The sequence below is a fragment of the Erpetoichthys calabaricus genome, chromosome 11 (assembly GCF_900747795.2).
Source record: "Erpetoichthys calabaricus chromosome 11, fErpCal1.3, whole genome shotgun sequence".
Lineage (NCBI taxonomy): Eukaryota > Metazoa > Chordata > Cladistia > Polypteriformes > Polypteridae > Erpetoichthys > Erpetoichthys calabaricus.
In genome coordinates, this window is record NC_041404.2 from 144,172,432 (window position 1) to 144,185,332 (window position 12,901).

At 42.5% G+C, this 12,901-nt stretch overlaps 1 protein-coding gene across 1 annotated transcript in view; it reads right to left on the reverse strand.

The window, feature by feature from the left end:
• Window positions 1–3,519: 3,519 nt before the first annotated feature.
• baiap2l1b (BAR/IMD domain containing adaptor protein 2 like 1b) overlaps window positions 3,520–12,901 on the reverse strand; it is a 91,063-nt gene continuing 81,681 nt past the window's right edge. The window contains exons 13-14 of the mRNA XM_028814225.2: window positions 5,946–5,986; window positions 3,520–4,188 (exon numbers count right to left, since the gene is read on the reverse strand). Coding sequence (XP_028670058.1) covers window positions 4,116–4,188; window positions 5,946–5,986 — 114 coding nt within the window. The 3' untranslated portion in view covers window positions 3,520–4,115. The remainder of the gene's footprint in view (window positions 4,189–5,945; window positions 5,987–12,901) is intronic.

Consider the following 12,901-nt stretch of genomic DNA (forward strand, 5'->3'; position numbering starts at 1 on the left):
CACAGCTCATCACCTGCACAACATCACGTCAGCGGTGACGCCTGGTGGCAGCATCAGGGTGGAGGTGCAAAGCTGAATGGAGCAAAATGCGGAGATCTTCCTTTCACGAGAACCTGCTCAGAGCATCCTGGGCCTCCGGCGGGGGGCTGAGGCACCACAGGAGCCCCTCAGTGACAACTCTCAATGCTGTCGAGTGGCAGACTTGAACCTCATCAAAGAACTCTGCGGAGACCTCAACACAGCTGTCCACCGAGGGTATTTAACCAACCTGAGAGACCTTGAGAGGATCTGCAGCAAAGAATGGCAAACAAAAATCTGCAGATCCAGGCCTGTGAAGCTGGACATCGCAAATCGAGAAGACTCCAGGCTAGAATCGCTGCCACAGCTAAGTACTGAGTAAAGGGTCCGAGTACGTGTGTCGATGGGATAGGTCTGTTTTTTATGTATATTCACCTTAATAAAAGGACAAGTATCTGTGTATCCATCTGGTTGGTATGTCTCTGTCATTCCAACAGATGGCACATCACAAACATTAATGCTACTTTTATGAAACCCATACCCAATGGCATATAGTAGAGGCATATGCAGTACATTTCTGATTCCAACAGAGGATGCATCAAATATACAGTATGTAGTAATGCATTTTATTACTATAAATGTTTTTGATGTGCCATCTGTTGGAATGAAAAATGTAGTTTTATTACTACATACATTACAAAATACATTATAATAAATGGTGCGATGCAAACTGTAACACTGAGGTCCACGTTGATTACTTAGCTTTCTGATCCACCTTAATAAAAAGTTAAATGCCTGTGTGTCCATCCAGTTGCTATATCGCTGTCATTCTAAACGGTGGCGCATCATAAACATTTTTAGCAATGAAATCATTGCATTTGTCATTACAACAGATGGCGCATTAGGAATAACAATGCGTTGCTTTTGTCATTCCAACAGATGGCACATCACAAACATTTGTAGGAATAATGATGTATTGCATTTGTCATTCCAACAGATGGCGCATTAGGAATAACAATGCGTTGCTTTTGTCATTCCAACAGATGGCACATCACAAACATTTGTAGGAATAACGATATATTGCATTTGTCATTCCAACAGATGGCGCATCACAAACATTTGTAGGAATAACGATGTATTGCATTTGTCATTCCAACAGATGGCACATCATAAACATTTGTAGGAATAACGATGTATTGCATTTGTCATTCCAACAGATGGCACATCACAAACATTTGTAGGAATAACGATGTATTGCATTTGTCATTCCAACAGATGGCGCATTAGGAATAACAATGCGTTGCTTTTGTCATTCCAACAGATGGCACATCACAAACATTTGTAGGAATAACGATATATTGCATTTGTCATTCCAACAGATGGCGCATCACAAACATTTGTAGGAATAACGATGTATTGCATTTGTCATTCCAACAGATGGCACATCATAAACATTTGTAGGAATAACGATGCATTGCATTTGTCATTCTAACAGATGGCGCATCACAAACATTTGTAGAAATGATGTATTGCATTTATCATTCCAACAGATGGTGCATCACAAGCATTTGTAGGAATAACGATGCGTTGCATTCGTCATTCCAACAGATGGCACATCACAAACATTTGTAGAAATAACGATGTATTGCATTTGTCATTCCAACACAAGGCACATCACAAATATTTGAAGAAATAAAATGCATTACTATAAATGCTTGTGATGTGCCACCTGTTGGAATGGCATGCAATACATTTTATCACTATATGCATTATAACATATATTTCAATAGATGATGCCCTGCAAACCTTAACGCTGAAGTCTGTGCCGATTATTTAAGATTCCAAGAGCTAGTATAGATATAGAAACTGCTAAGGGTTGTGTCCATCAGTCTCGTGGGGCGAGAAACTTGAGCTTGGTCTTAATCAAAAGCCTATTCCATGATCTGCACTGGTGAAGCAAAAGCTTTTGGTAGAGGAAATGTATCTTATGGCAAACTGCTTGAGACAGTGACATGGTAGAAATGAAAAGAACACCAGTGACATTTGCTGAGGCCGCTCATAGCAAGAACAGCAGCGCCATCTTCTGAGAGTCAAGTATAGGAAACCGAATACACGAGCACCAAAGACTGAGTACCCCTCGCTGCAGTGCCTGGAATGGGCGTGGCTCAACATGGGCTGAGTTAAAGTTTAACCCAGCCGCCATGCCCCATTCCACCCGCTCGTTTTGCCAGTTGTCAGACTCCCTCGACTGTAAGTGTGATATTCCCAGTTACACTTTGGTTAAGGTTAGGGCTGTGGGAGGATATCTGACTCAAATAATGATGACCGTTGAGTAAACCGAGTGACACAAACGTGCCATTGTCATCATCTGCGTGCAGGTCATGTCTTACTTGGCTAGAGTGGAGCTCAGCTGTGAATCAGAGGCGGAGTTCAATGTATAACCCCGCCCAAGTTTAGACACGCCCCTTCTCGGCAAGATCAGACAAGTGTCTGCACAAAGTGACCTGTGCTCATGTCTTCACACTAAAGCAATCCTTATGGTCACAAAATACAGTGATACACACTGAACTTGAGTGGCGACATCTGCTGAGGGTCAAGCTGAACACAGGAGGCACTTCAGTGCCAAACAGGCGAGAGGTGAGCCTGAGAACGGAGCCGCTGGCTAATAAAATCAAATCGCCTTTTATTGTCAATTCACTATATGTGCAAGAATCGAAATACTGTTTCTCTCTAAAAAGTATAACATATATGATAAATAACGATGTGTCACGGCGTTCTCCATGATAACACAAGGCGAGAACAGCAACAACGACAGAGAAATGTACGCCGACAGATCGTCAAATTCTCACAAACTCTCCTCATGTGCTAACATTGCCTTTCCATCCTTGCATAGTGTTGGCTGAAGAGCACGACTTGCGAAGGTTACATTGGTAATGAGCCCACCGTCTGACGGTAACCAAAATATCTGTGGCCAAAATGGAAAAGTTCATCTTGCTTAGTATGAACCGCCCTTTATTGTGAGGACCGGGGGATCTGCGTGTTTCTTAGCTTTTAACGAATTTGAAAAACTTTCTAAACTCAAGTTTTCGCGTAGTCATTCTGGGGTGTTGAATGTTGTTTGAAGAGGAGAATAACTTAATTGAAATTATTTTAGCACAAGGCTGACGCATCCCAAAAAGTGAAGGGGGTCTGAGCGCGCTGGCACGGTGGTACAGCGGAGTAGAAGCTTTTCATCTTTACAGCTGATCAGCTTCTCCAGGCGCATCTATGGACACCAATGTAAAACACAAACTTATTTCGGAGACAGCTTACAGTAGTGTGCAGCCACTCTAGACATTAAATGGGGGGGATGGGGTGGGGGGGTTCCTGTTGCTCAGAGAGACGCGCGACTTTAATATGAAGAAGTGGAATCTGCGGCCGGGAAAAGGGAAGCGTGCTCGGCTTGTTACCATGGCGACCCCCCGCTATTAAAAAAAAAAAAAAAAGAACAACAGCGCCCTCTGCTGTTAAAATCAGTAAAGGCTTTATTGTGCTCAAATACAGGGCATGTAATGAGAGACAGGAATTATTGCACGCTGCTCCTAATCTGCAACATCAAAGGTCCACGTGGCTTCATCCCTCCAAAGAGCCTTTGGCCGGCTGCAGAGCAATCAAGTATTTGTGTATTAAAAAAAAAAAATGGGGGAAAACAGAAGCCCTGCCAGCATCCCAGAAGCCGGACCCTCTTCAAGAGAACAGTCGAGGATGACCACGTGACCACGGCCTCATTCTGCTTTCCAGGAGCCTCGGGGGTCCGTAGAGGTGGGGCGATAAGAAATCAAAGTGCTAGTCTAGTAAGGCTGGCCAGGCTGTGGAGACTCACTCGTGGCTGACCATTCCACTCAAACCAGCACCTGCGAAAACCTCACTTTGTTTGTTTATTTTTATCTTTTCATTTATATATATTTATACATATAGGCATTTTTTTCAATTTTGAAAATATATATATATACATTTTTTTTAAAAAAAGGTAGAACTCTTTGGATTTGTTTTATTCCTCACACAAGTACGACGAGACAGTTTTATGCAGTCCTGCAGATCTCCAGGTGGCACAGTTTTCAGAGAATGGGGGCTGACCGGTCATTTGTCACAGTGGGGCGCAGCTTGACGGTGGCAAAGGGATTGCCGCCACTGTGAAGAAGAAGAAGAGGGGGGGAAAAAAAAAAGTTAACATTGGCTCTGCCAACATGGACTATGGTAACCCTTGCATACCTGGGCAGTGCCCACCCAAATCCGCATGCTTGCCCTGTTTATTGATTTCCTCACAAATCTGTCACTGCTGCCACTTTGTAGACCTACTCAGTGATCTCTCAGACAGCTTTCAGAAAATCTCATTTCTCTGAGTGACAGCATACCAACCCCAACCCCACGCCAACTATTAGTCCACACTTCTACCCGGGAGACCAAGACATTGTGCTCCATAACCACTGGAACTCTGATGTGTAAACTCTTGTGACCATTAGAATATGCTACTCACGTTCAGGAAGCAGAGGTGCCACTGGGATATGAACAGTAAAACTACAGTTCCCTGCTTCAACCAGCAGGTGGCACCGAGACTGGCTTAAACCAGAAGAAGGTGGTACTGGGATACAAACATTAATACCACAACTCTCAGGTTCAGCCATTGTAGGGCACAACTATGTATGCAGTTCATTGCTTCAACCAGTGGGGGTACCATTGTGATGAAAACATTAAAACTGCAATTCTTGGCCTAAACCTGTAGGTGGCAGTGCTGGAACACAAACATCGTAACTGCAGTCCTCTGCTTCAGCAACACTGAACTGCAAATATTACAGCTGCAGTCCTTTGCTTCTGCCAGTGGGGGCAGCACTGAGCTACAAATATCATTACTGCACTTCTCTGCTTCAGTCCATGAGGGCAGCACTGAGACAGAAACATTAAAACTGCAATCCTCCACCTCAGCCATTAGGTGGCACTGCCAAGATAAAACTGCACTCCTGCCCAGGCTGATAGAAGGCATGAATTTGATTTAAACTCAACACCCCATCCAGTGGTTCTCAGAGGGCACCAACTTAACACCAGACAGTATGTGGCACCAGTGGGCTACTGACTGCCACATGAGACTTTGCACCTGCTAGATGACACTTCAGTTTCTTTTAGATTTAAATCCCCACCATCAGGTCTGATGTCTGTTAGAGGACACTTCCCAGTATCAGCCAGTAGGAACCTGAATGTGTACATCTTCAATCCCACCAACAGCTGGCACAGAGGGGAGCAAAGAAATTGACATCGCCCCTCAAAGCCACTAGATCCCACTGCTGAGCTCTAACCAGTAGGAGGTACTGCTGAGATACAAAACTCGAGCCATGTTGGCCAGCGGAAGGCCATGCTGAGAACTGAAACCCCAGACTTGCACTAATGCAACTCCTGAAACTCCAGCATTCAGATACAAATTCTAGCCAGTAGGAGGCACCACTTGGATATGAATTCAAAATCTGTACCATTCAATTCTAACCAATACGAGGCAACACTAGAATTAAAACCCCAAAAGCGCAATACTCAGATCCAGCCACTAGGGGCCACCACTGGGATAAGAACCTCAAAAACAGCATTACTCAGTTCAGACCAATGGGAGGCAGTACTGGGACAAGATCCCCAAAAATGGCAAGACTCAACTCCTAAAACATCCTAAAAGTGCAGTACTCAGCTCTGACCACTAGATGCCACAACTGAGGCAGGAACCTCAAAACTGAACCGATCAACTCCAGACAGCAGGAGGCACCACAGGGATAGGCACCTCAAAAAATTGCACTACTCAACTCAAACCACTGGGAGGCAGCACTGGGATAAGAACAGCTAGTATGGCACACTGCTCCTGAATACAAGTTGATGTTCAGTTCTACAAAAGCACAGACAGCTGTACTCACCCAAGAAAAGGTGGTTTTACGATGCCATTCTGTTCTGCACCCTAAAAACAAAGAAAAAAAGAAGATTATTAAGAGCAACGAGTGCCAACAAACCTCAAAGTACATTAAATGCGAGTAGATGAGTTGCATTCCCCCGGCATGACAGGGTAAGAAAAATCTTGGTGGCAACTGTTGCTGTAATCAAACACCACCAACCAGCAGGGGGCAGCACAACAGTGAACAAGCTTAAGAAGGAGCCACCGAGTGGGAAGGCAAGACTGGACCCTTGTGACAAACGAGACCTACAGTGATAAGGGGGCAGCCTAGTGGAGCTCTCATTGGTCGGAGGGAGGAATGGCGGGAATGCTGGGGAGGATCCACTGAACCCAACCCTTGAGGAGGTTGCCCCATTCATCAAGAACAGGAAGGGGGTCCTAACATGGACCAAGGGAAAGACCCACAAACATGTGGCTGACCAGTGGAAGATGCATCAATAGGGGGGTGGGGGGGAGGGGACTGTTAACAGGTTCGACACTTGGGACTTGGAGTCCGTAACTATGAATTCCCAGTATCTGCTGGGAGACCCCCTTAGATCTTCAACATCACTGACAAATGGGCAATGAGAGAATCAAAGAGAACAATTTAAACTGAGGAGTGCCATCAAAGGGGCAGCAGTGCCTGCTGGGAATGAAAGGTACTCTATCATAGATTGAGGTAGATGTGAAAGGCACTATATGAGAGATAGAAAGATAGATAGATAGATGTGAAAGGCACTATATGAGAGAGAGAGATAGATAGATATGAAAGGCACTATATGAGAGATAGAAAGATAGATAGATAGATAGATGTGAAAGGCACTATATGACAGATAGAAAGATAGATAGATGTGAAAGGCACTATATGAGAGAGAGAGATAGATAGATAGATATGAAAGGCACTATATGAGAGATAAATAGATAGATAGATACATAAATAGATAGATAGATGTGAAAGGCACTATATGAGAGATAAATAGATAGATACATAAATAGATAGATAGATGTGAAAGGCACTATATGAGAGATAGATAGATAGATGTGAAAGGCACTATATGAGAGATAGAAAGATAGATAGATAGATGTGAAAGGCACTATATGAGAGATAAATAGATAGATATGAAAGGCACTATATGAGAGATAGATAGATAGATATGAAAGGCACTATATGAGAGATAGATAGATAGATGTGAAAGGCACTATATGAGAGATAAATAGATAGATGTGAAAGGCACTATATGAGAGATAGATAGATAGATAGATAGATAGATAGTGCCTTTCATATCTATCTATCTATCTATCTATCTATCTATCTATCTATCTATCTATCTATCTATCTATCTATCTCTCATATAGTGCCTTTCATATCTATCTATCTACAGTATATGAGAGAGAGATAGATAGATAGATAGATGTGAAAGGCACTATATGAGAGATACTTGGGAAAGGCACTGTATGATAAATGAATAGTTATGATTGGCACTATATAATAGATAGGAAAGGCAGTATAAAATAGAGGTATAGGTCAGAGAAGAGTGCTATACAAAATTGTATCTGAAATTGCATTGTACTGTATATGAAAGGTACTGTTTCATAAATGGACAGATAGTCATGAAAGGCACTATATAACTGATAGGAGAGGCACTATAAAAAGTGATATATATGAAAGGCACTTTTATCACAAATAGATACAAAAATCACTACATAACAGATAGATATGAAAGACACTACTGTATATCTTATATATAAACATCTACATGTGGAAGTGTGTGTGTGTGTGTGTGTCTGTCCGGCCAGGAAGTGAGAGGTGGAGTCGCGGTAAGGGGTTCCACCTCCGAGGAAACAGACAACTCGCTTAGCCGCTAATAACACATGCGATGCGAGCACGTCGGAGGAGAGAGACTCCCAGAGAAGTTCCTTTCAATTAGCTGACATTTCTACATTTCAATTTTTTTCTGACGATTTCAATAGTTTCTAGGACCCCAGGCTTTCTGTAGCACAGGCTTACACAGCTAGTAGTAGATAGATACGCAAGGCACTAACTGCTGAGAGAGACCCCAACATCATTGACAAATGCACAACGAGAGACTCAGAAAACCAATTTAAAGTGAAGGGTGCCATCAAGGGGGTAGCAGTGCCTGATGGGAACCGCACCTCGGGGCTTCACGTTCCACCTCTGCAATCAAAGACAGACATCTTCTTTTAAACCTCTCTGCCTTCACCCTGTGTCTCTTGCTATCAATCCCACCCTTATTGGGGGGGTTACTTTTCTAGTCATTTGCTTGGACGCCGCCCCTGTCGGTTGTGTGCTGTCACTCGGACCACCTACGGATTAACAGTGCAGAGTACATTCGTCTTAGCCCGTTGAGTTTCTTTCTCTGAGCTCACTGGCGCTTAGATGGCATTTTTCTGGCCTCACACCACGACGGCTCGAGTTCATTTCTCGCAGCATCGAGCCCGGTGCTATCCCAGCATCAACATTAAGTTAAACATTGTGCAACTAAACTCTGGCTGCACTATCAGCTCCTCCCTGAAAAGCAACATTTAGGTCGGGGGCTGAGGGGCAGAGGCTCGCGTGTAGACAGATTGAGGAGATCGTTCCTCCCCCAAACTATGCGACTCTTTAATTCCACCAGGGGGGGTAAACGTTAATATTTAACATTATACATAGTTATTGTCTGTTTTTTTCACCTGTATTATTATCATTCTTTAATTTAATATTATTTATTGTATCAGTATGCTGCTGCTGAAGAATGTGAATTTCCCATTGGGATTAATAAAGTATCTATCTATCTATCTATCTATCTATCTATCTATCTATCTATCTATCTATCTATCTACAGAACTTCATTCACTACTACAGACTTTTACGGCAGTACTGCTTCTCAGCCACCAGGGGGAAGCACCTGAACACAAAATAGTGCTACCAGGAACAGCTTTGCCAAAGGGCGACTCACGTCTGCTGAAGTGCACATCAGCTTAAAGGATACTCATAGCTGGCAGTGCCCAAATAAAAAACAGCCAAATGGCAGTGCCAATCAGCTGGTGCCACAAGACGTTGAGGATGTGCTGTTTTCAAAGTATAAAGCAAAAACAAATAGAAAAGGTACTATATAACAGATAGATATGAAAGACACTAAATAAAAGATAGATAGGAAATGCAATATGAAATAGAGATCATATACATAGATATGAAATGTCCTGTATAACAGATAGAAATGAAAGGCACTATATAATAGATAGGAAGGCACTATAAAATAGAGGTGTATGTATAGATATAAAAGGCTCTTTATTAAAATAGATAGGAGAGGCATTATGAAATAGAGATCATATAAATAAATATGAAATGCCCTATACCACAGACAGATATGAAAGGCACTATACAATAAACAGATATAGGAAAAGCACCAAATAAGACATAGATATGAAATGTACAGTATAATAGATATGACAGGCACTACATGATAGATAGATAGATAGATAGATAGATAGGAAAGGTACTATATAATAGATAGATAGATATGGAAGGCACTATATAATAGATAGATATAGGAAAAGCGCCAAATAAGAGATAGATATGAAATGTACAGTATAATGGATATGACAGGCACTACATGATAGATAGATAAATATGAAAGGCACTATATAATTGACCTAAATACATACAAATGGTACCATATCATATACAGATAGATATGAAATGCACTATATAACAGACATGTAGATATGAAGGCACTACAGTATATAGTAATAGATATGAAAGGCAATACATAATATATAAATATATTTGAATGGCACTATATAATAAATAGTAACAGTGCTACAAAATAGAGAAATAAATATGACAGGTACTATGCCACAGACAGATATGAAAGGCACTATAAAGCAGAGATATACATAGACATGAAAGGCCTATATAGTAGACAGATAGATATTAAAGGCACTAGACAGATGGATATGAAAGGTACTATATAAGAGATAAATATTTAATAGATACATAGATAGATATGAAAGGAAGCCTTCCAGCAGGGGGGCAGCACATGAACAGAACACAAACCTTATTGAGGTTGTCCAGCAATGCCCAGTCGCTGGTGGTCTGGCTCTCACTCTCCATGAGGCCCCCAGTTATTAACGCTGCCTGTCCTCACATGGCACAGGTTTTTTTTTACCCAGTATGCTGGCCAGTCGTTAGAAAGGCTTGACTGGTTTGCTAAACTTTATGCTGCCGTCTAGTCACACGAGGCCCAGAGTGTTCCTATTCTAAACCAGCCAGCTGTGGGCACTGCCGTGCTTGGTGCTCTTGGACAATGATAACACTGTCAACTCTACCAAACACTCCATAAATCCATGAGTGACAGATGGGTACAGGCAGTACTCAGAACCATCTCTCTTTTTTAAAAATACTATTGATGGCTTCTCCTCATTCTTAAGATACAGAGAAGCAGGATTTCCATTATCAAACTATACTATGAATGCGTGCTTCCCCCTGGGATGTGACTCTTGCACTGCGCCTCCTGCCACCTTGACTCTGGCACTGCGCTTCTCACAGCGCTCCAGTTTCTATTCCTTGCTGTAGTCGGCAGGCATTGTGTGTCAGCGTCTCACCAGATCCTCACTATTCATCTGAAGAGGTCAGAGTGTCATTTACAGGTAGGACAGCTGCGGTGTCTCGTTCACCTCAGAGAGTAATTCCATAGCAGCAGCTGCTAGCACCCGCATCTCAGATGTGCGTAATGATTCTCTGTATCAGGGAAGTTTTGCTGCCGAGGCCGCGTGAAAGAGAAACGGAGAGGTTCATAAATAATTCAGGACATGGCTCAGAAAGTAGGTTGTGAGCTTCAACAGAGTTCTGAGTCTCCGCTGTGCAAACTTCCTTTAAGGAGGTAAAGTGCAGAATAGTGAGATGTGTCAGGATCAGACTGTTAGCTTTTATAACCACAAGAGGATGCCTGTTGGGTACAGGTGCCTGCGCGCTGACCTACTAGGGCATCTAAGCCTGTTGGTAAGTAAACTGAAGGACATTAATGACTCACAAGATTCCACTCCTGTGCGGTCAAATGCAGAACTGAGGGATACAACAGGATCAGCCTACCATAATTAAAACCACTGCAGGCTAACATTTTACAAACTCTGATTCCTATTGGTCAGAGCTACCCCGGCACTGACTGACAGACCCAGATCTCCTAGTAGGTACAAAAGCTAAAAGTTACTAATGAATGATGGGATCTGACTCCTTTATGGTAGGTTGCAGAATACTGGAATTGAACAGGGACAGACTCAAATCTCATGGATCAGGCTTCACACAGATAAAGTTGTGTATAATCATAAGATCAGACATGGACTAATACAAAGGCAGAAAAAGGGTATTGAAACTTGACAGAATGAGACTGTGGACTGCATATGTTCATGAGATCGAACGCAATCTGATTTTGAAATTGTACAGTTGCAGGATGCTAAAATATGACAGGATCAGACTCCAAAGAAGGTAGGGTTGCAGGGTGTTATCGTGTGACCAGTGTCACGGGCACACAAGATAAATCTGTAGAACAGGGAGATCAGGAGGAATTCCTGTCAGTTTATTAGCTCCTAAACTGCCTATGCATTAGGCCGTGTCTGATCTTATGATTATACACAACTTTATCTATGTGAAGCCTGATCCATGAGATTTGAGTCTGTCCCTGTTCAATTCCAGTATTCTGCAACTTTACCTACCATAAAGGAGTCAGATCCCGTCATTCATTAATAACCTTCAGCTCTTGTACCTACTGGGAGATCTGGTCTGTCAGTCAGTGCAGGGGTAGCTCTGAACAATAGGAATCAGAATTTGTAAGATCTTAGCCTGCGGTGGTTTTAATTATGGTAACCTGATCCTGTTGTATCCCTCAGTTCTGCATTTGACCACACTGGAGTGGAATCCTTTCAGTCATTATTGTCCTGCAGCTTTCTTACCTACTGGCTTAGATGTCCTACTAGGTCAGCGCCCAGGCACCTGCCCCCAACAGGCGTCCTCTTGTGGTTTTGAATGCTAACAGTCTGATCCTGACACATCTCATTATTCTGCATTTTACCTCCATTACGCGGTGACATTTTATTCTGCTAAATTTTAATAATCTAAAATTTACCCGGGTGAGCATTAGATCTTGTGTGATCTTGCATATATAATTTTATTTTTTGGTTTCTGATCCTGTGTTGTGGTTTGCCACTCTTGCAGTCTGATTCTGAACGGTTCTGGTGTCCCGCATCGTGACACTTCAGAAAACAGAACCCTGTCTGATCTTCCGAGTCTACAGACTTATCTTAATGGTCTTTCAGTCTTTCATCTCTTTTCACCTTGAAGTCTGACCCTGTCAGATTTTAGTATCCCGCACATTTACTGTCAAGAAACCTAATCCTGTGAGATTGTAAGCAGCTTTGTCTCTTCCGATCCTGTTGCATTTTACTATCCTGCAAGTGTACCATCTAGAAATCAAATTATCCACGTTCTCACGATGGTGCGCAGCTTTACTTTTTGTGATCAGGGGGCAAGGTGTAGTATGCTGTGGCTTTAAACTTGAGCAGTCTGCTCCACTCCATTTCCAGCACCCCATACCTTTACATCCTAGAAATTGCCATCTTTTCTCCTAATTGTACAGCTTTATTGTGTTTACCTGTGATCTGGTCAAACTATAACACACTGCAATATATATTTTAGCATCCTGGAGCTGCACCACCTCAGAATAAGATTGTATGAGATGTCATGAGCATATGTGGCTTCATCTCTTACAATCTGGACGGTCATCCTGTTAAATGTTAATATTCTGCAAGTGAGCTGTCTAGAAGTTAGATCTCGAGTGATCTTGTGGTTCTGTGCAGTTTTATCTTTGTGGTATCTGATCCTGTCGTCACTCTAATGGCCTGACATGGACCAGGAGTGCTGTCCTAAAACATGACAAACTTAGAAAT